The following is a 24,009-nucleotide window of genomic DNA, read 5'->3' on the forward strand; positions in this document are numbered from 1 at the left end:
GCAATTCATGTGTCCTATTGTTTCTCTAAAGTCTTCCTACACTGACATGATTTTTTATGTCATCTAACAATCTCTTGCTTTTCCCCTAAGCAGGTTGCAAGTCATTCAACCCATTAACTTCCTTTCTATGATTAGACCTGTTGTATTTAAGAACATAAGAACATAAGAAATTGGAGCAGGAGTAGGCCAGTCGGCCCCTCGAGCCTGCTCCGCCATTCAATAAGATCATGGCTGATCTGATCCCAACCACAAATCTAAAGAACACAAGAAGTCGGAGCAGGACCCGGCCACACAGCCCCTGGGCCCTCTCCGCCACCCACAGGGCATTGACCGATCCGAACTCAGCTTCATGTCCAATTTCCTGCCCGCTCCCCATAACCCCTAATTCCCTTTACTTCTAGGAAACTGTCTATTTCTGTTTTAAATTTATCTAATGATGTAGCTTCCACAGCTTCCTGGGGCAGCAAATTCCACAGACCGACCACCCTCTGAGTGAAGAAGTTTCTCCTCATCTCAGTTTTGAAAGAGCAGCCCCTTATTCTAAGAGTATGCCCCCTAGTTCTAGTTTCACCCATCTTTGGGAACATCCTTACTGCATCCACCTGATCAAGACCCTTCACAATCTTATATGTTTCAATAAGATCGCCTCTCATTCTTCTGAACTCCAATGAGTAGAGTCCCAATCTACTCAACCTCTCCTCATATGTCCGCCCCCTCATCCCCGGGATTAACCGAGTGAACCTTCTTTGTACTGCCTCGAGAGCAAGTATGTCTTTTCTTAAGTATGGACACCAAAACTGTATGCAGTATTCCAGGTGCGGTCTCACCAATACCTTATATAACTGCAGCAATACCTCCTTGTTTTTATATTCTATCCCCCTCGCAATAAAAGCCAACATTCCGTTGGCTTTCTTGATCATCTGCTGCACCTGCATACCAACTTTTTGATTTTCTTGCACTAGGACCCCCAGATCCCTTTGTACTGCAGTACTTTCCAGTCTCTCGCCATTAAGAAAATAACTTGCTCTCTGATTTTTCCTGCCAAAGTGCATAACCTCACATTTTCCAATATTATATTGCATCTGCCAAATCTCCGCCCACTCACCCAGCCTGTCTATATCCCCTTGCAGGTTTTTTATGTCCTCCTCACTCTCTACTTTCCCTCCCATCTTTGTATCATCTGCAATTTTGATATGTTGCACTCGGTCCCCTCCTCCAAATCGTTAATATAGATTGTAAAGAGTTGGGGACCCAGCACCGACCCCTGTGGAACACCACTGGTTACTGGTTGCTAGTCCGAAAATGAACCATTTATCCCAACTCTCTGCTTCCTGTTCGATAACCAATCCTCCACCCATGCCAGAATATTACCCCCAATCCCGTGATTTTTTATCTTAAGTAATAATCTTTTATGTGGCACCTTGTCGAATGCCTTCTGGAAGTCTAAATACACTATGTCCACTGGTTCCCCTTTATCCACCCTATACGTTATATCCTCGAAGAACTCAAGCAAATTTGTCAGACATGACTTCCCCTTCATAAAGCCATGCTGACTTTGTCCTATTAAATTATGCTTATCTAAATGTTCCGTTACTGTCTCCTTAATAATAGACTCCAAAATTTTACCCACCACAGATGTTAAGCTAACTGGCCTATAATTTCCAGCCTTCTGCCTACTACCCTTTTTAAATAACGGTGTTACATTAGCAGTTTTCCAATCTGCCGGGACCTCTCCTGAGTCCAGGGAATTTTGGAAAACTATCACCAAAGCATCCACAATCCCTACTGCCACTTCCCTCAAGACCCTAGGATGGAAGCCATCAGGTCCAGGGGATTTATCCGCCTTGAGTCCCATTATTTTACTGAGTACCATCTCCTGAGTGATTTTAATCGTATTTAGCTCCTCCCCCCCGAGAGTCCCCTGTTTGTCCAGTGTTGGGATATTCTTAGTGTCCTCTACTGTAAAGACTGAAACAAAATATTTGTTCAGCATTTTTGCCATCTCCATGTTTCCCACCATTAATTTCCCGGTCTCATCCTCTAAGGGACCTATGTTTGCCTTAGCCACCCTTTTTCTTTTTATATAACGATAGAAACTCTTGCTATCTGTTTTTATATTTTTTGCTAATTTCTTTTCATAATCTAACTTCCCTTTCTTAATCAATCCTTTAGTTACTTTTTGCTGTCTTTTGAAGAATTCCCAATCTTCTATCCTCCCACTAAGTTTGGCTACCTTATATGTCCTTGTTTTTAGTCGGATACTATCCTTGATTTCTTTACTTAGCCACGGATGGCTGTCATTTCTTTTACACCCTTTTTTCCTCAGTGGAATATATTTATTTTGAAAGTTGTAAAATAACTCCCTAAATGAACACCACTGCTCATGTACCGTCTTACCCTTTAATCTATTTTCCCAGTCCACTTTAATCAATTCCGCTCTCATACCATCATAGTCTCCTTTATTCAAGCTCAGTACGCTTGTTTGAGAATCAACCTTCTCACCCTCTAATTGGATATGGAATTCAACCATGTTGTGGTCGCTCGTTCCAAGGGGATCCTTAACTAGGACATTATTAATTAATCCTGACTCATTACACAGGACCAGGTCCAAGGTTGCCTGCCCCCTTGTAGGATCAGTTACATACTGCTCAAGAAATCCATCCCTGATGCACTCAATGAACTCGTCCTCAAGGCTGCTCTGCCCAATTTGATTTGTCCAGTTAATATGATAATTAAAATCCCCCATAATTATGGCTGTTCCCTTATTACATGCCCCGACTATCTCCTGATTAATACTTCTTCCAGCAGAGTTGCAACTATTAGGAGGCCTATATACTACGCCCACTAATGTTTTTTTTCCCTTATTATTCCTTATCTCCACCCAAACTGTTTCATTATCTTGATGCTTTGTCCCAATATCATTTCTCTGTATTACAGTGATTCCTTCCTTTATTAACATAGCCACCCCACCTCCCCTTCCTTCCTGCCTGTCCTTCCTGATTGTTAAATACCCTGGCATATTTAATTCCCAGTCGTTGTCACCCTGCAGCCATGTTTCTGTAATGGCCACAAGATCATACCCATACGTAGTTATTTGTGCCGTTAACTCGTCCATTTTATTACGAATGCTACGTGCATTCAGATAAAGAACTTTCAAATCTGTTTTGTGACGCTTAGTTCCTGCTTTTTCCTTTTTTAACACTTTACCTATTACTCCATACCTTCTGTCCCTTCCTGTTACGCTTTCCTCTCTCTCCCTGCTCAGGTTCCCAACCCCCTGCCACTTTAGTTTAAACCCTCCCCAACAGCACTAGCAAACACTCCTCCTAGGACAGCGGTCCCGGCCCTGCCCAGGTGCAGACCATCCGGTTTGTACTGGTCCCACCTCCCCCAGAACCGTTTCCAGTGTCCCAGGAATTTGAATCCCTCCCCCTTGCACCATTCCTCTAGCCACGTATTCATTTGAAATATCCTCCTATTTCTACTCTGACTAGCACGTGGCACTGGCAGCAATCCTGAGATTACTACCTTTGAGGTCCTATTTTTTAATTTACCTCCTAACTCCCTATATTCTGCTTTTAGGACCTCATCCCCTTTTTTACCTATATCGTTGGTGCCTATGTGCACCACGACAGCTGGCTGTTCGCCCTCCCCCTCCAAAATGTTCTGTAGCCGCTCTGAGACATCCTTGATCCTTGCACCAGGGAGGCAACACACCATCCTGGAGTCTCGGTTGCGGCCGCAGAAACGCCTGTCTATTCCCCTTACAATTGAGTCCCCTATCACTATAGCTCTGCCACTCTTTTTCCTCCCAGCCTGTGCAGCAGAGCTACCCGTGGTGCCAGGAAGTTGGCTGCTGCTGCCTTCCCCTGATAAGTCATCCCCCCCAACAGCATCCAAAGTGGCATATCTGTTTGAGAGGGGGATGGCCACAGGGGACCCCTGCACTACCTGCCTGCACCTCTTACTCTTCCTGGTGGTCACCCATTCACTTCCTGCCTGTATACCCTTTACCTGCGGTGTGACCAACTCGCTAAACGTGCTATCCACGAGTTTCTCTGCATCGCGGATGCTCCACAGTGAGTCCACCCGCAGCTCCAGCTCCGAGATACGATCGGTCAGTAGCTGCAGGTGGACACACTTCCTGCACACATGGTCCCCCACCTTTCTGCCAATTCTACTGATATGCGTGTTTATTTTTCAGTTTTCAGTTCTGTAGAAGAACTTTGTTTGAAACATTAGCCTATCTTTTCTCTCTGCAGCTGCTGACTGACCTGCTATGTACTTCCAGCATTTTTGTTTTTGTTCCCTTTTCAGTTATTGTTTCTGTAAATCACATGGGGAGGAAGACCAGGCAATAGAGCAGAGATTAGTACAGAATGCATGCTAACTCTGCAATTCCCAGCCTCGAACCAAAATATAAAATGTACGCAGAATTAATTGCATTTGAAATGTGATTGTTAGCAGGTACTTTTCTTTTCTAGTGACCGTTTTACATCAAGAAAAGAAGATTTAACATAATATTACAGCTTTCATTGTGTAAAACTTGAAAATTTGGAAGCTTAATCTTCAGAGCAGTATATTTTTGATATGAATACATTCTGCAGTACTTTGAACTGGTGGAATACAAACTGTGAGAGTAAAAATAGAACAAATTCTATAGGTTTGTTCCTAATGTCATAAAAGCCAGCTGTAAAAGCTATGCTTGCTTGAGGATTTCTCAGCTAATGTGAAATATTCTGTTACATCTAGTTGAGCAAAGGTAGGAGATACAGTGCTCAAACATCCAACTGCGTCCAACACTGGAAACAGCACCCAACCCAGTAGCTTTGGTCGTAAACTAAAACTTCGTATTTGGTTCTGAGGATTTTTTTTTAAAGAAACCTGAAAGATAAGGCCATTCTGGACTTGGGCTTGAGGATTCCTTTAAGTAATTTATTCATTAATCTCGATAGCCCTATCCCACCGCACCTATTTCTGAGTTAGCTCGAACGACAGATATGATGTTGAGTCTGTCACTCCTTATGCTCCACTGTGCAGAACATCAAGTTATACCTCTTTAATTCATTTTTAAATTACTGTTATATTTTAGTTATCCAAATGGTTAGAATTATGGTTCATATAGGATACATGTTGGGAACGGTGGTTTATGGAAAATAAAGTAGTAAGTGATGCTGGGTGCATAACCGCCATGCACGCAATTGAGTTAATGCCAGGTGGATGATTCTATTTATGCAATAGATACCGAGCAATTTTCTGTAGGTTTTAAAATTACTTTGTTAGTTTTTTTCCCTTTGCAGGGCACTTAGCCTTTGGGTATGGACTGATACATGTGGTTCGGTCATACTCCACGTCGTCATGTTTATGACATAATTGACACTAAATAATACTAATATTTCCTCAAAATTAAGTTCCAATACTTTATGAAGTATAAACCACCACAATGATTCTGCACTTAGTGGATTGTATCAAACCCATCAATGCCAAATTAGAGCACACAGCTACTTTAACAGGCTGAAATCACGACACATGGAAATAAATAGGAATTGCATCAGGGGTCAGGGTAATTTTAATCAGAAAACATCTATCATTGAAAATTTATTATAAACCTCACCTTTTGGGCTGCTCAATGTTCATTTTGTTTTGATGCACACGTCACAAATTCTCCAAACTGAAAAACAATTTTTAACTGATGAGTTTAATGAGTATGAGGACTTGGCGCACCCATTTCCTTTTGTAAGTACCACTCTCAAATTCACCCTATCATACAGGACAGCTTGAGCATATTATGAGACTGTATCTTAAAATGAAGCGTTGCACAACATAATTAACTTTAACATGCATAGTCATTTTGGACTTCGTAATGTATTTGAAATGTCTTCAGCTCCTTTGTCACTCTTCAATTTTTCAGCTCATAACAACATAGCACAAAAATAATTACCATGTGTTCGTTTATTGATTGTAACCTTCTACTTTATTGCTTTATGATTGATCTTTGACCCTTGTCCATTCTTAGTGTGGCAGAAGAACCTTAGACTCAACTGTAGTGCAGTTGTTCAAAGAGTTGATGTTATATTTCATGTATTGCAAAGCTATCTGGGTGTGTCTGGTATGTTATCTCTCATGCTTTGAGTTACACATTTGGTGAAACATGAGATTGAAACGGCTGTACGTACTTGTTTTAAAAAGAGTGTTCGCGACCCTACTACAACAACAGCAACAACAGCAGCAACAACAGCAACAACTTACATTTATATAGCACCTTTAACATAGCAAAATGTCACAAGGCAGTTCACAGAAGCGTTATCAAACAACCGAGCCACATAAGGAGGTATTAGGACAGGTGACCAAAAGCTTGGTCAAAGAGGTAGATTTTAAGGAGCATCTTAAAGGAGGAGAGAGACGTAGAGAGGAGGAGAGGTTTAGGGAGGGAATTCGAGCTTAGGGCCTAGGCAGCTGAAGGCACGACCACCAAAGTTGGACTTGGTAATGGAGCGGCTATGTGATTGGAAGCTCATCTCAGGGTAAAATAGGACGCCAAGGTTGCAAACAGTTTGTTTCAGCCTCAGACAATGGCCAGGGAGAGGGATGGAGTCGGTGGGTAGGGAGCGGAGTTTGTGGCGGGGACCAAAGACAATGGCTTTGGTCTTCCCAATATTTAGTTGGAGAAAATTCTTGCTTATCCAGTACTGGATGTCGGACAAGCAGTGTGACAAATGAGAGACAGTGGACAGGTCGAGAGAGGTAGAGCTGGGTGTCGTCAGCGTACATGCAGTTCTTATTTACAGAAAACATTGGGAATACACAGTGGTCTAGTCAGCTGATGAAGGGTTTCTATCTGAAACATTAACCTGTCCTTCTCTTTTAGTTACTTACTAACCTACTGTATTTTTCCCCTGATTTTCTGTTTTTATTTATGAATTCCAACATTCAAAGTATTTTTATCACTGCTGTTGGTTACAGTATTTGTTTGCTTTATCCCTCAGTTCTGGTCTGTTGAGCAATGGCATGACATAAGTCAGCTAATATCTCAACTGGAAAAATAACCGATATAAATAGACTGTACACATGTAGGTACTGAATCGTGTGTGCATTTTATGCCCCTTGCAACCCTCATAGATACAGATTCTGCATTGAAGCCAAACGTAGCATAAACATTTGATACCATTGGTCCCTGAGACTTGGAAATATATCGCCGTTCCTTCATTGTCGCTGGGTCAAAATCCTGGAACTCCCTTCCTAACAGCACTGTGGGAGAACCGTCACCACACGGACTGCAGCGGTTCAAGAAGGCGGCTCACCACCACCTTCTCGAGGGCAATTAGGGATGGGCAATAAATGCCGGCCTTGCCAGCGACGCCCACATCCCGTGAACGAATAAAAAAAATATATCTTCTGTGTTTGCAATCATAAGTTCACAGTATATTGGCTCCAGTTCTGCAGGATTTTTGCTTTTTCATTGGCTGTAGTATTATCAACAGGACAAATTGACTAGCACATTGGACATTCTGGAAAGGATTATGGGTATGACAGTATTTTTACTGATGCTGATGGAATGATAGTTTATTTACTAATTGGCAGCACTGTTGATTTACGTAGCTGATTATATAATTTGATATCATTCAGTGCAACTGCTACTGTATTAATGGTGAAGGCAAAAATCTTGTGGAATTTTAGATTTTTATAAAGTAGGAGAGCAAACTGCTTAGATACTCATTCTGCTTTATTTGTTAAAACATCATTAATATGCCATCCATACCACAGAGATCAGTAGGCCTTGAGATAGTAAACACATTAAATGAACAGCTGCTTGCACACAGTCTCAATGTTTATGGCCCCACGTGCTGTCTCAAAAAGTTATATGTAACCACCTTAACTTTTGCTGTGATAAGTAACACATAAATAGTTGAGTGTGGTAGTTGACAAAATCAGACATTTCATCATTATTTTTTCATTTTTAATTAAAGAGCATAGTGTATTTGCAGCTAATGTATCCCAAGACTCACCTCAACTTAGGACTTTAGCAACTTAATTTAGGAGTAATCTTTACTAAGTAAACTTTGTTTTAAAAATCCTTGATAAAAATACCCCTTGCCCTGTGTGGCATATTTCCATTTCCCACACTGTTGTGCCCTCTCTGAGTTAAACTGCCAATTTAGTGCCAATTTGTGGACAGTTTTGTTCTGTGGCCCACACTCAACCAGAAACTGTTTGGACGCTGTTCAAACTCATTTCACACAGGAACCTAATATCCCAACCCCCATGTTCTAGATTCAAAACCAATAACGAGTTGAAAAGGTAGTGTCCTAACTAACTGAGCGACCCACTGTGCCAAGTATTTATCTGCTGACATTAAGGAGATGTGCCAGCTTCAAAACAGCTGGGTATCAGTGGGAAAACATGGCAGAGATACGATTGTAACTAACACAATGGGGGAATTATAACTCCTCCCCGATCAGTAAAAAAACGAGTGGTGAAACAGTTAAATCGGAGTTCCTGCTCCGTTCTCACCAATTCCCCCTTTTAACACTGCTGTCTTTGGCGGTGGATGAGGCTCCTGCCCATCCCTGGGCACCACAAAGAAAGTCGTGGCCTCTGCTGCTCTGGGCTCTTCCGCCCCCCCACCGCCCGACCCTCCCAGCCACAAGACCCTCGCAACAATCTCCACGGACTTATCGTGCTGCCTGATCCTTGTTTCACACCCTTCCTCTGCGCCCCGCACCAACCCCCCCCGCCCCCCATTGCCGGCCAGCTCCTGCTTTCTGCATAAACAGATGAGCATCTGACTGGCGGCATTCAAATGAGGCCCAGCAGTTAAAATCTGTCAGGCCTACAATGAAGTCTCCCGTGCAGGACTGTCGTCCACTTATGCCAGCTTCCTCCTGGAAGTTAAAATTGGCCCTCATATCTTAATCGGTAGAGGTGTCTCCTGAAGAATAGCAAACTATTTTTGACAAATTGTGAGCCAATGTCCGATTTACTAATCATCTGACAGGCTTTTCGACTCTCACATTTGTAAGGCACAAACCACATTTCTTCATTTTTTTGCTCTCTTTCTCCCATTCTATTGTGTAGCTAACTCATTCTCCGATATAGTTCCAGAAGTGCTCTGGTATCTTGCCCAAGCGTCATTGTTTGTGAGACACTACACAGTGAATGATCTTGTCCTCATCTGATTTGCACACATTTATACACTCTAGCAGGGCTCACTGAACATTGATCAGGAGCAGGAACTCTGCCAAATCTTCCTCTCCCTAGTGTTGAGACATGGAGGCCAGTTATAGGCCCTGCCACTGTCCAGGCTGACATTAGCTAACTCAGCACAGACCAGGGACTGACCTTAGGATCTTCCTGGTCTGTATAGTTTAGTATCAGATAAAGTGATGCACCCATTGACTGAGCTAGCATTTCACTCAAATCATTTTGTCACTCAGGATCTATAAAGTTTAAGAACAGCATAGAGAGGTAACGGGTCGGTATGGTGGTAGAACGAAGCACTTACAGTAAATATATATGCGCATAGTAAAACCACGCAGTGATATGAAATCCAGTGTTCTGAAGTTAGTCTGTTTGTTGGGAATTAGTAGTTATGAGACGAATTAGTTGCAAAACTAATTGTAGGCAAACTAATTTTCCCATTGACTACCACCTTGAGCTGCATCCTGCACTGTATCCTGCTGACTAATGGCTCATGTCTCAGCAGGTACTGCGCACACTTCATGATCACCATTTTCTTCCAGACATCTGACCCAGCATTAATATAATACAGGTCAAAGAATATTTAAATATTAAGTGATAACTGTATATGTTTTAAAACCTGTGTCTTGACTTTCCATGTGCAAAGCATGGGAGGTGCACTATTATTAGAAATATTACATTTGGGCATATTTCTTCTACTGTAAATTCTACATTTATAATGTAAACTGTCTATGTAAACTGGTCACAATGTAATTATCTCCTTCTGCTAGTGGGGATATTACCACTGATGGGAGAGTGTAATTACAACAAGACAAGTTTATATCGACAGTTCCCATTATCATTGTGGACATAGAAATTTCTAATGGACATTTATAAAAATAAGGACAGAAAGTATGACTTTAAGATGGGACCTGAATTACATTTTCAGCCTCTGGTCCAATTATCTCCTGTCATCTAACCCTGCTTCATCTGAACTCTACACTTGGTCTTGACACTCTCTGCAATGCCACAGGAAATTGACTAGTAATATACCACTCACTTTCTCTCTAAACATAGATTTAAAACATAGATTCATTTCTTGCCCTGTAGGACAGACTACTATATGGATGCGAGGTCAGCTACTCCCACTGAGCTGAAAAATACCAAGCCCTAGGCTGCAGTTATGGAGCTCAAATGCCGACTGTAAGCTGCTTGTTGAACAACTCGTGGCTCAATATAATCAATTGTAAACAATTTTACAACACCAAGTTATAGTCCAGCAATTTTATTTTAAATTCACAAGCTTTCGGAGGCTACCTCCTTCCTCAGGTGAACGATGTGGAAATGAAGTCCTCGAAATGAAATCGCATTTATAATTCACAGAACAATGCTGGTGATAACAGACAGTTTTTTCAACTGCCCGTTGCCAAGGCAATCAGTGTGCAGACAGACAGGTGTTACCTGCAAGGTCTCAGAATATACAAATCACCAAAAAAAACAACAAACAAAAAAAAACAGAGATAGAGAGGTAGAAACATAGAAAAGACAGCAACTGACCCGTTATATTAAAAACAGATAACATTTGTTCGCTGGTGGGGTAACGTGTAGCGTGACATGAACCCAAGATCCCGGTTGAGGCCGTCCTCATGGGTGCGGAACTTGGCTATCAATTTCTGCTCGACGATTTTGCGTTGTCGTGTGTCTCGAAGGCCGCCTTGGAGTACGCTTACCCGAAGGTCGGTGGCTGAATGTCCTTGACTGCTGAAGTGTTCCCCGACTGGGAGGGAACCCTCCTGTTTGGCGATTGTTGCGCGGTGTCCGTTCATCCGTTGTCGCAGTGTCTGCATGGTCTCGCCAATGTACCATGCTCCGGGGCATCCTTTCCTGCAACGTATGAGGTAGACAACGTTGGCCGAGTCACAGGAGTATGAACCATGCACCTGGTGGGTGGTGTCCTCTCGTGTGATGGTGGTATCTGTGTCGATGATCTGGCATGTCTTGCAGAGGTTACCGCGGCAGGGTTGTGTGGTGTCGTGGACGCTGTTCTCTTGAAAGCTGGGTAATTTGCTGCGAACGATGGTCTGTTTGAGGTTGGGTGGCTGTTTAAAGGCGAGTAGTGGAGGTGTGGGGATGGCCATAGCGAGGTGTTCGTCGTCATTGATGACATGTTGAAGGCTGCGGAGAACATGGCGTAGTTTCTCCGCTCCGGGGAAGTACTGGACGACAAAGGGTACTCTGTTGGTTGCGTCCCGTGTTAGTCTCCTGAGGAGGTCTATGCGATTTTTTGCTGTGGCCCGTCGGAACTGTCGATCGATGAGTCGAGCGTCATATCCCGTTCTTACTAGGGCGTCTTTCAGCGTCTGTAGGTGTCCATCGCGTTCCTCCTCGTCTGAGCAGACCCTGTGTATTCGCAGGGCCTGTCCATAGGGGATGGCCTCTTTGACGTGGTTAGGGTGGAAGCTGGAAAAGTGGAGCATCGTGAGGTTGTCCGTGGGCTTGCGGTAGAGTGAGGTGCTGAGGTGCCCGTCTTTGATGGAGATTCGTGTGTCCAAGAAAGAAACTGATTCTGAGGAGTAGTCCATGGTGAGCTTGATGGTGGGATGGAACTTGTTGATGTTATCGTGTAGTCTCTTCAGTGATTCCTCGCTGTGGGTCCATAGAAAGAAAATGTCGTCGATGTATCTGGTGTATAGTGTTGGTTGGAGGTCTTGTGCAGTGAAGAAGTCCTGCTCGAACTTGTGCATGAAAATGTTGGCGTATTGGGGTGCGAATTTGGTCCCCATGGCTGTTCCGTGTGTTTGGGTACGCCAACATTTTCATGCACAAGTTCGAGCAGGACTTCTTCACTGCACAAGACCTCCAACCAACACTATACACCAGATACATCGACGACATTTTCTTTCTATGGACCCACAGCGAGGAATCACTGAAGAGACTACACGATAACATCAACAAGTTCCATCCCACCATCAAGCTCACCATGGACTACTCCTCAGAATCAGTTTCTTTCTTGGACACACGAATCTCCATCAAAGACGGGCACCTCAGCACCTCACTCTACCGCAAGCCCACGGACAACCTCACGATGCTCCACTTTTCCAGCTTCCACCCTAACCACGTCAAAGAGGCCATCCCCTATGGACAGGCCCTGCGAATACACAGGGTCTGCTCAGACGAGGAGGAACGCGATGGACACCTACAGACGCTGAAAGACGCCCTAGTAAGAACGGGATATGACGCTCGACTCATCGATCGACAGTTCCGACGGGCCACAGCAAAAAATCGCATAGACCTCCTCAGGAGACTAACACGGGACGCAACCAACAGAGTACCCTTTGTCGTCCAGTACTTCCCCGGAGCGGAGAAACTACGCCATGTTCTCCGCAGCCTTCAACATGTCATCAATGACGACGAACACCTCGCTATGGCCATCCCCACACCTCCACTACTCGCCTTTAAACAGCCACCCAACCTCAAACAGACCATCGTTCGCAGCAAATTACCCAGCTTTCAAGAGAACAGCGTCCACGACACCACACAACCCTGCCGCGGTAACCTCTGCAAGACATGCCAGATCATCGACACAGATACCACCATCACACGAGAGGACACCACCCACCAGGTGCATGGTTCATACTCCTGTGACTCGGCCAACGTTGTCTACCTCATACGTTGCAGGAAAGGATGCCCCGGAGCATGGTACATTGGCGAGACCATGCAGACACTGCGACAACGGATGAACGGACACCGCGCAACAATCGCCAAACAGGAGGGTTCCCTCCCAGTCGGGGAACACTTCAGCAGTCAAGGACATTCAGCCACCGACCTTCGGGTAAGCGTACTCCAAGGCGGCCTTCGAGACACACGACAACGCAAAATCGTCGAGCAGAAATTGATAGCCAAGTTCCGCACCCATGAGGACGGCCTCAACCGGGATCTTGGGTTCATGTCACGCTACACGTTACCCCACCAGCGAACAAATGTTATCTGTTTTTAATATAACGGGTCAGTTGCTGTCTTTTCTATGTTTCTACCTCTCTATCTCTGTTTTTTTTTGTTTGTTGTTTTTTTTTGGTGATTTGTATATTCTGAGACCTGGCAAGTAACACCTGTCTGTCTGCACACTGATTGCCTTGGCAACGGGCAGTTGAAAAAACTGTCTGTTATCACCAGCATTGTTCTGTGAATTATAAATGCGATTTCATTTCGAGGACTTCATTTCCACATCGTTCACCTGAGGAAGGAGGTAGCCTCCGAAAGCTTGTGAATTTAAAATAAAATTGCTGGACTATAACTTGGTGTTGTAAAATTGTTTACAATTGTCAACCCCAGTCCATCACCGGCATCTCCACATCAATATAATCAGTAATAGGAGAACTCTGACCCTGTGCTTTCTGTCAAACAAGACTACAGCCAATCAATCATCCTATCCCTTTCACAAAGGTTATAGATACAACTGTCAATCAAACTCACGGCCCCAGGCTGAGACCTGATTCTTTGATCTGTGCCAAGGTGTCGTGGCATAATCCTGTTGAAGGCATACTGAGACAAAAGCGCACACTTCCCTCCTCGGTGTTAAATAGTTAGCCAATCTTTGACAATGGCATAAGATACTTGTCATTGAAAGTGATAGCTCCGGCCAGTTGACAATTTGTAATTTCTAACGTCCTTAGCCTTATCAATACGCACTTCTGAAGTCCACCACAGCCAGCTTACTTGAAACTGAACGAATGAGTTTCATTTTGAGAAAATGTCTGTGAGGTCCTGGGTCGTTAACCATTCACAAATTGTTTCCAGCAATAAAGAATACAAGTTAAAAATTGAAGGTAGACAAAAAGTACATTTTATTACAGCTCCACATAATATTACTTCAGTTACAGAAGGAATGAAGGTGCAAAGAAAGATGCTACAGTCTGGTGTGATTTAGATTTGTGGCTATTTCTACTAAGCCTCGATTTTAAAATTCTCATCCTTGTTTTCAAATCCCTCCATGGTCTCGCCCCACCCTATCTCTGTAACCTCCTCCAGCCCTACAACCCTCCGAGATCTCTGCACTCCTCCAATTCTTGCCTCTTGTGCACCCCGATTTTAATCGCTCCACCATTGGCAGCTGTGCCTTCAGTTGCCTAGGCCCTAAGCTCTGGAATTCCCTCCCTAAACCTCTCCGCCTCTCGACCTCTCTCTCCTCCTTTAAAACATTCCTTAAAACCTGTCTCTTTGACCAAGCTTTTGGTCGCTTGTCCTAATATCCCCTTATGTGACTTGGTGTCAAACTCTGTTTGATTATCGCTCCTTTGAAGTGCCTTCGGATGTTTGACTATGTTAAGGACGATATAAATGCAAGTTGTTGTTGTTGAAGCAAGTGCAGAGTGGATAGATAAGAAAATAGGATTCAAATTCAAAAGAAGCAGAAACTGAACTGCAGCATACAAGTATTAGTGAGAAAGGATCTTAGCTCAGAAAATCAAGATGTGGAATCAGTATGGGTGGAGTTAAGAAATAACAAGGGGCAGAAACCACTGGTGGGAGTAGTTTATAGGCCCCTTACCAGTAGTTATAGTGTTTGACAGGGTATAAATCAGGAAATTAGAGGAGCAAGTAACAAGGGTAATACAATAATCGTGGGGGACTTCAGTTTTCATATAGACTGGGTAAACCAAATTGGCAAAAGTAGTTTGGAGGACAAGTTCATGGAATGCATTTGAAACCGTTTTTTTTTTATTCGTTCATGGGATGTGGACGTCGCTGGCGAGGCCGGCATTTATTGCCCATCCCTAATTGCCCTTGAGAAGGTGGTGGTGAGCCGCCTTCTTGAACCGCTGCAGTTCGTGTGGTGACGGTTCTCCCACAGTGCTGTTAGGAAGGGAGTTCCAGGATTTTGACCCAGCGACGATGAAGGAACGGCGATATATTTCCAAGTCGGGATGTTGTGTGACTTGGAGGGGAACGTGCAGGTGGTGTTGTTCCCATGTACCTGCTGCTCTTGTCCTTCTAGGTGGTAGAGGTCGCGGGTTTGGGAGGAGCTGTCGAAGTAGCCTTGGCGAGTTGCTGCAATGCATCCTGTAGATGGCTCACACTGCAGCCACTGTGCGCCTGTGGTGAAGGGAGTGAATGTTTAGGGTGGTGGATGGGGTGCCAATCAAGCGGGCTGCTTTGTCCTGGATGGTGTCGAGCTTCTTGAGTGTTGTTGGAGCTGCACTCATCCAAGCAAGTGGAGAGTATTCCATCACATTTCTAGAACAATGTGTCGAGGAACCAAATAGGGAACAAGCTATTTTAGATCTAGTATTGTGCAATGAGACAAGGTTAATTAGTAATCTTATAATAAAGGATCCTCTGGGGCAGAGTGATCATAATATGATAGAATTTCATATTGAGTTTGAGAGTGATGTAATTAAGTCAGAAACTAAGGTCTTCAATTTAAATAAAGCCAATTACGTAGTATTGAGGGGCGAGTTGGCTAAGGTAAATTGGGAAATTAGATTACAAGATATGACAGTAGATAAGCAATGGCGAACAGTTAGAGAAATAATTCATTATTCTCAACGAATATACATTCCATTGAGAAATAAAAACTCCACAGGAAAAATGATCCATCCGTGGCTAACTGGAGAAGTTAAGAATAGTATTAGATTAAAAGAAGAGGCAACAATGTTGCCAAAAATAGTTGTTAGCTTGAGGATTGGGAGGGTTTTAGAAATCAGCAAAGGATGACCAAGAAATTGATAAAGAGGGAGAAAACTGAATATGAGAGTAAACTAGCAAGAAATATAAGAACAGATTGTAAGAGTTTCTACAGGTATATGAAAAGGAACAGATTAGCGAAAGTAAAGTGGGTCCCTTAGAGGCAGAGACAGGAGAAATTATATTGGGGAATAAGGAAACGACAGAGATGTGAAACAAATATTTTGGGGCTGATTTTCTGATGGCCAAGCGGGTGCGTTGGGGGCGGGGGGGGGGGGGTGGGGGGGGCTCCGAAAATGGCGGAATCCCGGAGCGGGTTCGGAGCCCGGGTTCAACCCGCTCACTTCCAGGTTCCCCAATGACGCGATCGGGTGCGCGCACAGCTCCCGCATGCGGGACTCCCACCAGCAATTAAAGGTGGCGGGATGATAATTTAAATACCTGAGGAATTTAACAGACCTCGTTGAGTGGAGATTTTGGCAGGGGTTCAATTTTGAAGGATCCTCAGCGTGTTTTCCGTGCTGTGGGAAATAATCCCTGTTGGAGCAGACGTGTTTCAGCCAGCAGCCAGTGGGAGATGCAAAGGATTATTTGACAGTTGGGAGGAATACCTCATTTATTGCAGCGGGCACTCTGTCACTTCAGACAATGTTTTGGCTGCAACACCGTTATCTTTCCACTCAAAATTATTAATTTATACCCTAAACTCTGCTGTGTAAACACATTTACCTACTTTGCGGACCCCCTCAAACTCACATCGTCAGGATGGGGGCGCCATAGCTGCATTCATCACTTCATCCAAGGACGAGCAACATCACCAGCCTCGCCAGGCACGCCGTCCGCCTCCGCCTTGTGGAGCTCCACAACACAGAGCTGCACCACAGGCACCTGCACAAAATAGTCGTGCAACTACACATACACCCACGGTAGGGTGACCCAATGGGTGGCATCAAGTGTGAGTGTTCATGGTAACCTCATGAAAGGGACTTATTACACAAACCAGTCAAGGTTGGCCAAGATGTGGCAGTAGTGGTGACAATAATAATAATATGCCATTGACAAAAATCAAATATAAATAAAAAACATGACAAACCGTCAAACACCCTTGTGCAACCCCTTTCTGCTCACAAAACCTTTGCCGTATGCTTACGACTACTCCTACGTGGTGCATCCCCTGTGGCTACAGCAGAGGCAGTGGCAGGTTGCTCTTGGTCATGCCCTGACCGGTTAGATGCTTTGGGCCTACACCCTCTGGGTTTCGGTGCCCGTGAGGGCCCCTCCTAAGACTGCTCCACCTGCACCTGTGCAGGGGCAGACTCGACCACCTGGACAGGAGGCAGCATTGCTTGTACAGTTTGAGAGTGGGGCAAGGGGTGAGACGTGGGAGCGCTTTGAGTGGCGTCCCCACTTCCATGTCCCCTTTCGCCATCATCCCTCTCCTGGACCAGGCCCACATCACTCCTACCACCCTGCTGGACGAGAGTTTGGAGGACATGCGTGAAGCTTTGTAAGGCCAGTGCTAGTGTATCTGACTGCCTGTTTAAGGTGGCAGAAAGTCGCTCACCCTGAGTCCGAAGGGCCGTTGTCAGGGCCTCAATGGACTCATTGGTGAGATGCGCTTGAAGCTCGATGGAGGCGAGCCTTCCCTCCATCGAAGACATTCCCGCACTTAACTGTGACACTATCTCAGAGATGCCCTCACGTCCCTGTGACAGTATCTCAGAGATTCCCTCCCGTGCCTGTGCCACCATTCCACTCATGCAGGAGTTGGACTCCTCCATCCTCTTCGCGATTGTGGAGAGTGCGTGTGGCACCTGTTCCAGCAGCTCGCCAATGTGCTGCTGCCCCTCGATCATTCTCCTTTTAAACGATGGCCCCCAGGTTTCAGCATCTGTGTCCAGCTGAGCAGAGTCTGGAGACCAGTGCTCCCACCGACGCGGACTCTCCATAGCTGCCCCTGTCACCAGTATCTGCTCGTGCTCACGTGTGTGGTGACTCACCATGTGTGACCCCAACTAAGTGAGGTTGGGGACCCACCGAGGTGTGTGTATCTGCGCTGGTGGATGGCTCGCTGAGATGTGATGGTGCCCCCTCAGAGGTCGGCAGGTCCTCTGAGGAATCGCCCTCCACCGTCACGGCGGTCGCTGAAGGCCCTGTAAGAGAACAGAAGGCAATATTAAGCATGATGACAGATCTTGAGGTGCTGAAGATGGCAAGGCATGTTAACATCATTTGCTATTGTGAGTGCTGAATGTTGAAGTTCTGTCACCAGCCGTTTGTTGGGTGGCAGTCTCGGCGTCCCCAACGGTCAAGCACTCGAGGATGCGGCTCTCTTCAAGATCCTCCTGCTCCGCGTCCGTGATGATGACCTGATGTTGCGGCCCCCCCCCTCCAGTCTTTGCCCTTTCCTGTGCATTCTGGGCTCTCTTCTATATGGGGAGAAAGTAGAGAGGCGTGAGTGAAGGATGGTGACGTGGCCAACCACTGAATGCATTGGTTTGGGTGAGGCTGATCGTGAAAGAGATGCATCAGAGGGTGAGTATGAGACAGAGCCATGACATTGTATGAGGATTGGGTTGAGTGGTAGTGGTGGGATGAGCTTTGAGTGGGTGTGAGGAGTGATGTGATAGAGTAATATTGGCATTTACAGAATGAGTTGTGGGGTGGAGGCAGTGATGTAGAAGGCGGAGTGTAGGAGAATGAGTAAGTGTACTGACTTTGGCTGACCTCGTTAGGTCATTGAAGCGCTTCCTGCACTGGATCCATGTGCGGGAGACGCTGCTGCTGGTGACATCCTCTGCCACCTCGAGCCAGGCCTTCTTGGTGGCAGAGATAGGCCACTTCCTCCCATCCGCCGGGTAGAAAATATCCCTCCTCCTCTTCACTCCATCCAGTAAGATCTGGAGTGAGGCATCGGTAAATCTGGGAGCAGCCTTTCCCCTGGGCTGCTCCATTCTATAATCTTGGTTGTATGCTGCAGGAGCCGCATGGAGGACTGCCCCTTTAAATCGGGCTCCTCCAGCTGACAGCCTGTGATGCGGGTGCGCAGTCCGACCACTGCGCGGGTTTCCGACGGGAAACCCGGAAGCCACGTTAATTGGCTCCAATTTACCCGCGATCACGGGGGGAATGAATGGATTTTACTGGCCGGGTTACCCACTCGCCTGGTCGCCCCCCCCCCCCCACTGCTGCCATCCCGCCTCCCTGGAACCATCGGGGCCTTTGTATCTATCTTCACAGTCGAGGATACAAAAAAAATACCGGAAATAGTGGGGAGCCAAAGGTCTAATGAGAGTGAGGAACTTAAAGCAATTAAGATTAGTAAAGAAAAAGTACTGGAGAAATTAATAGGACTAAAATCCGACAAATTCCCTGGACCTGATGGCCTACATCCTAGGGTTTTAAAAAAAAAGTTGACTGCAGAGATAGTGGATGCATTGGTTTTGATCTTCCAGAATTCCCTCGATTCTAGAATGGTCCCCTTGAATTGGAAGGTAGCAAATGTAACCCGCTATTCAAGAAAGGAGGGAAAGAGAAAACAGGGAACTACAGGCCAGTTAACCTGACATCAGTAGCAGGAAAAATGCTGGAATCCATTATTCAGAACTTAGTAACAGGGCACTTAAAAAATTATAATATGATTAGGCAGAGTCAACACGGTTTTATGAAAGGGAAATCGTGTTTGACCAATCTATTTGACCCCAGTGTTTTGAGGGTGCAACTAGCAGGGTAGATAAGGGGGAGCCAGTGGATGTAGTATGTTTGGATTTTCAAAAAGCATTCAATAAGGTGCCATACAAGAGGTTGTTACACAAGATTAGGGCTCATTGGATTGGGGGTAATATATTAGCGAGGATTGAGGATTGGTTAACGATCAGAAAACAGAGAGTAGGAATAAACGGGTCATTTTCGGGATGACAGGTTATAACTAGTGGGGTGCCACAAGGATCAGTGCTTGGGTCTCAGCTGTTTACAATATATATCAATGACTTAGATGAGGAGACTGAGTGTAATATATCCAAATTTGCTGACGATACAAAGCTAGGTGGGAAAGTAAGCTGTGAGAAGGACGCAAAGAGTCTGCAAAGGGATATAGACAGGTTAAGTGAGTAGGTGAGAAGGTGGCAGATGGAGTATAATGTGGGGAAATGTGGAATTATCTACTTTGGTAGGAAGAATAGAAAAGCAGAATATTTTTTAAAAGGTGACAGACTAAGAAATGTTGGTAGTTAGAAGGATTTGGGTGTCCTTGTACATGAATCACAGAAAGTTAGCATGCAGGTACAGCAAGCAATTAAGAAGGAAAATGGTATGTTAGCCTTTATTTCAAAGGGGTTGGAGTATAAGAGTAAGGAGGTCTTGCTGCAATTATATAGGGCTCTGGTGAGTACACACCTGGAGTACTGTGTACAGTTTTGGTCTCCTTACCTAAGGAAGGATATACTTGCCTTAGAGAGGGTGCAACGAAGGTTCACTGGATTGATTCCTGGGACGAGAGGGTTGTCCTATGAGGAGAGATTGAGTAGAATGGGCCTATATTCTCTGGAGTTTAGAAGAATGAGAGGTAATCTTATTGAAATGTGTAAAATTCTTAGAGGGGTGGACAGGGTAGATGCTGAGAGGTTGTTTCCCATGGCTGGAGAGTCTAGAACTAGAGGTCATAGTCTGAAGATAAGGGGTCGGCCATTTAGGACCGAGATGAGGAAAAATTTCTTCACTCAGGGTTGTGAATCTTTGGAATTCCCTACCCCAGAAGGTTCTGGATGCTCAGTCTTTGAGTATATTTAAGACTGAGATCGATGGATATTTGGACACTAAGGGAATCAAGGGATATGGGGATAGGGTGGGAAAATGGAGTTGAGGTCGAAGATCAACCATGATCTGATTGAATGACGCAGCAGGCTCGAGGGGCCATATGGCCTACTCCTGCTCCTATTTCGTATGTTCTTATGTTCTTAAGTATTGACACAGATTTTTAAACATGTGGATTTATCACTTAATTGGTACATATTTAAATATTCTTTGACCTGTATTACATTGATGCTGGAAGAAAATGTTGATCATGAAGGGTGTGCAGTACCTGCTGAGACATGAGCCATTTGTTCGGAGGATGCAGTGCAGAATGCAGCTCAAGGTGGTAGTCAATGGGGAAATTGAGAAACCAAGGAAGCAGTACAGTCGAGCCTGACAAAGGATAGCGATCAGTCTGATTTGTTTATTTTATTGATTTTTTTTAATTGAGATTTTAAATTGAATACAATAGGTGTAGGACTGATAACAGGTGCTCAGAGCTGCAATACTCAATGGCGGCTGTGACAATCAAGGTGGGAACATGAAAGAGGGGAGTGGGCACCAGCATATGACAATTTGTTGATTGTCATGTTCTGTTCTGTGCTGCGAGCCATCACAAAAGCTGTTGCTAAATGATGAGAGTTCTGATGCAATGAAGCAGTTTTATCACTCTGTGCTCCTCAGATTAGATACATAGCCTATGTTTAGAAAGCATGTTGCCAGGATAATTTTACTGCACTGCGTTCTTTGGATGTTGAATATTTTTAGCAACTTTTAAAAGACGAAGGTTTTATTTATCCTGGAAAAAAATCAAAACTTCTATATTGTTATATGCTGCTGAATATATCGTGCTGTAATTCTGGAACTGTCTAGAACCAATATTTTGCAATAGTCAATTCTCTGAAAACATGTTGATACTGTAACCCTTAAGGGTTATGTATAGTTCCTGGCAAATATATATATATATATATATATAAATGTACGTGATTAAGTGAGAATGTGCTGTAAAATGACACTAGCTTTAGAGAATCTGTTGTCAGCTAGTGGGGGATAGTGACTAGTAGCAGCCACCTCCCTTGGGTGGCAGATAACCAACAGAAACCGATACACCTATGAGCCTTCAATACCTGCTGCTTGGATGCTGACATTATGTGCTTAAAACCACTGATCACTTTACATGTCAGTGTTTTTACACCAATTCTGGTGTGGAGGAATGTGCTACATCAATGAATGGCCCAAGAGGTTTTTGAACATATTTATTGAACAACTTAGTGATCATCAGGTACAAGAGATTTTAACAACAATGTTTCTCAGATCCTTTTTTAATTGTATTAATGTAAATCCAAGTCACTATTAACCAGTAGTTTAATTTCAGCCACTTTTTAGTGAAAGATTGTAAACTTATATCTGACATGCTATTCAACTTTGATGAATTGTCCTTTACTAGACTTTCAATTCGCAGGAGCACTGAAGAAGATACCAAGCTGATTAATTGAAAAGAGCTGATAATATAGTAGATTTTAAAAAAATATATTGTGCCTACTCTAATTGTTAGTTTACTCTTTAATGGCAAATATATGTTATCTAAAATAATTTCTAATTGTAATTTCCCCCTGATTATCAGGTGGATGTATTGATTGACAATGATGCAGAAAAGGACTATCTTTATGATGTACTACGCATGTATCACCAGTGAGTAGTATTCTTTTTACTCATTACTGCTCTTTCCTGATTTGATGTGTTTTTATTAGTCAATTAGAGTTCTTGTTTTCAACTACATTATATTGACGTATCAGGAATATTTACTTATGAAGTTGCCAAAACTACTTATTTTTTAACTTGCTGTAGTTTGTTAGATTGTGGAAACTCAAATTTAAGGAGGCAACTGTGCAATTAGAGCTGAAAATATAGTAAAATGTAAAATCTGGGAAAATGTTCTGCTCATAGGAACTAATAAATAGAAAGAAAGACTTTTATTTATATAACACCTTTCACGATCTCAGGACATTCCAAAGTGCTTTACAGCCAATTAAGTACAAATTAAATAATGGACACAGATTGAAAATACTGTTAAATTTTAACTTTATATTCATGTAAAATAAATGAGTTTACCAAACTGAATTGTATATTCTCATTGCAACCATTGATGTAGCAAATATTAAAATGGTATGGCAGAAGAGTTGACTCATTGAGAATTAAGGATTTGTTTTGGCAGATCACTATAATGTCAGTTCTTGTCAGCTTATCTTTTTAATCTTAAAAACCATGTGCACAGTTGAATTTAAGATCTTATTTACTCCTGTTCTGTTGAAGGCACTGACTCTGATGCAACAGATCTCCAGAACCTCACCTGTGTCTATTCTTTATATGCACATGGTTTTATGAAAGTGAAATCATGTTTGATAAATTTATTAGAGTTTTTTGAGGATGTAACTAGCAGGGTAGATAAAGGGGAACGAGTGGATGTAGTATATTTGGATTTTCAAAAGGTATTCGATAAGGTGCCACATAAAAGGTTGTTATGCAAGATAAGGGCTCATGTGGTTAGGGGTAATATATTAGCATGGATAGAGGATTAGTTAACGGACAGAAAACAGAGAATAGGGATAAACGGGTCATTTTCAGGTTGGCAGGCTGGAACCACTGGGGTGCCGCAAGGATCAGTGCTTAGGCCTTAGCTATTTACAATCTATATTAATGACTTAGATGAAGGGACTGAGTGCAATGTATCCAAGTTTGCTGATGATACAAAGCTAGGTGGGAAAGTAAGCTGTGAGAAGGACACAAAGGGATATAGACAGGTTAAGTGAGTGGGTAAGAAGGTGGCAGATGGTATACAATGTGGGGAAATGTGAGGTTTTTCACTTTGGTAGGAAAAATAGTAGAACAGAATATGTTTTCAATGGTGAAAACCTATTAAATGTTGGACTTCAGAGAGATTTAGGTGTCCTCGCACAAGAAACACAGAAAGTTAACATGCAGGTACAGCAAACAATTAGGAAGGCAAATGGCATGTTGGCCTTTATTGCAAGGGGGTTGGAGTACAAGAGTAAGGAAGTCTTGCTACAATTCTACAGGGCTTTGGTGAGTCCACACCTGGAATACTGAGTATAGTTTTGGTCTCCTTATCTAAGGAAGGATATACTTGCCTTAGAGGCAGTGCAATTAAGGTTCACTAGATTGATTCCTGGGATGAGAGGATTGTCCTATGAGGAGAGATTGAGTAGAATGGGCCTATACTCTCTGGAGTTTAGAAGAATGAGAGGTGATCTCATTGAAATGTATAAAATTCTTAGAGGACTCAATTTTACATTTAACTATGGAGCATTAATGATAGTATTCACATAAAAGAGCTGA

General features: G+C 43.7%; 1 protein-coding gene across 1 annotated transcript in view; it reads left to right on the plus strand.

Moving 5' to 3' along the window:
• The window catches only part of ush1c (Usher syndrome 1C), a 228,239-nt gene that overhangs the window by 18,118 nt on the left and 186,112 nt on the right, over window positions 1-24,009 (plus strand). Inside the window, exon 2 of the mRNA XM_067993855.1 lies at window positions 22,277-22,344. Coding sequence (XP_067849956.1) covers window positions 22,277-22,344 — 68 coding nt within the window. The remainder of the gene's footprint in view (window positions 1-22,276; window positions 22,345-24,009) is intronic.

This window comes from Heptranchias perlo, chromosome 12, assembly GCF_035084215.1.
Source record: "Heptranchias perlo isolate sHepPer1 chromosome 12, sHepPer1.hap1, whole genome shotgun sequence".
In the NCBI taxonomy this organism is placed as follows: Eukaryota; Metazoa; Chordata; class Chondrichthyes; order Hexanchiformes; family Hexanchidae; genus Heptranchias; species Heptranchias perlo.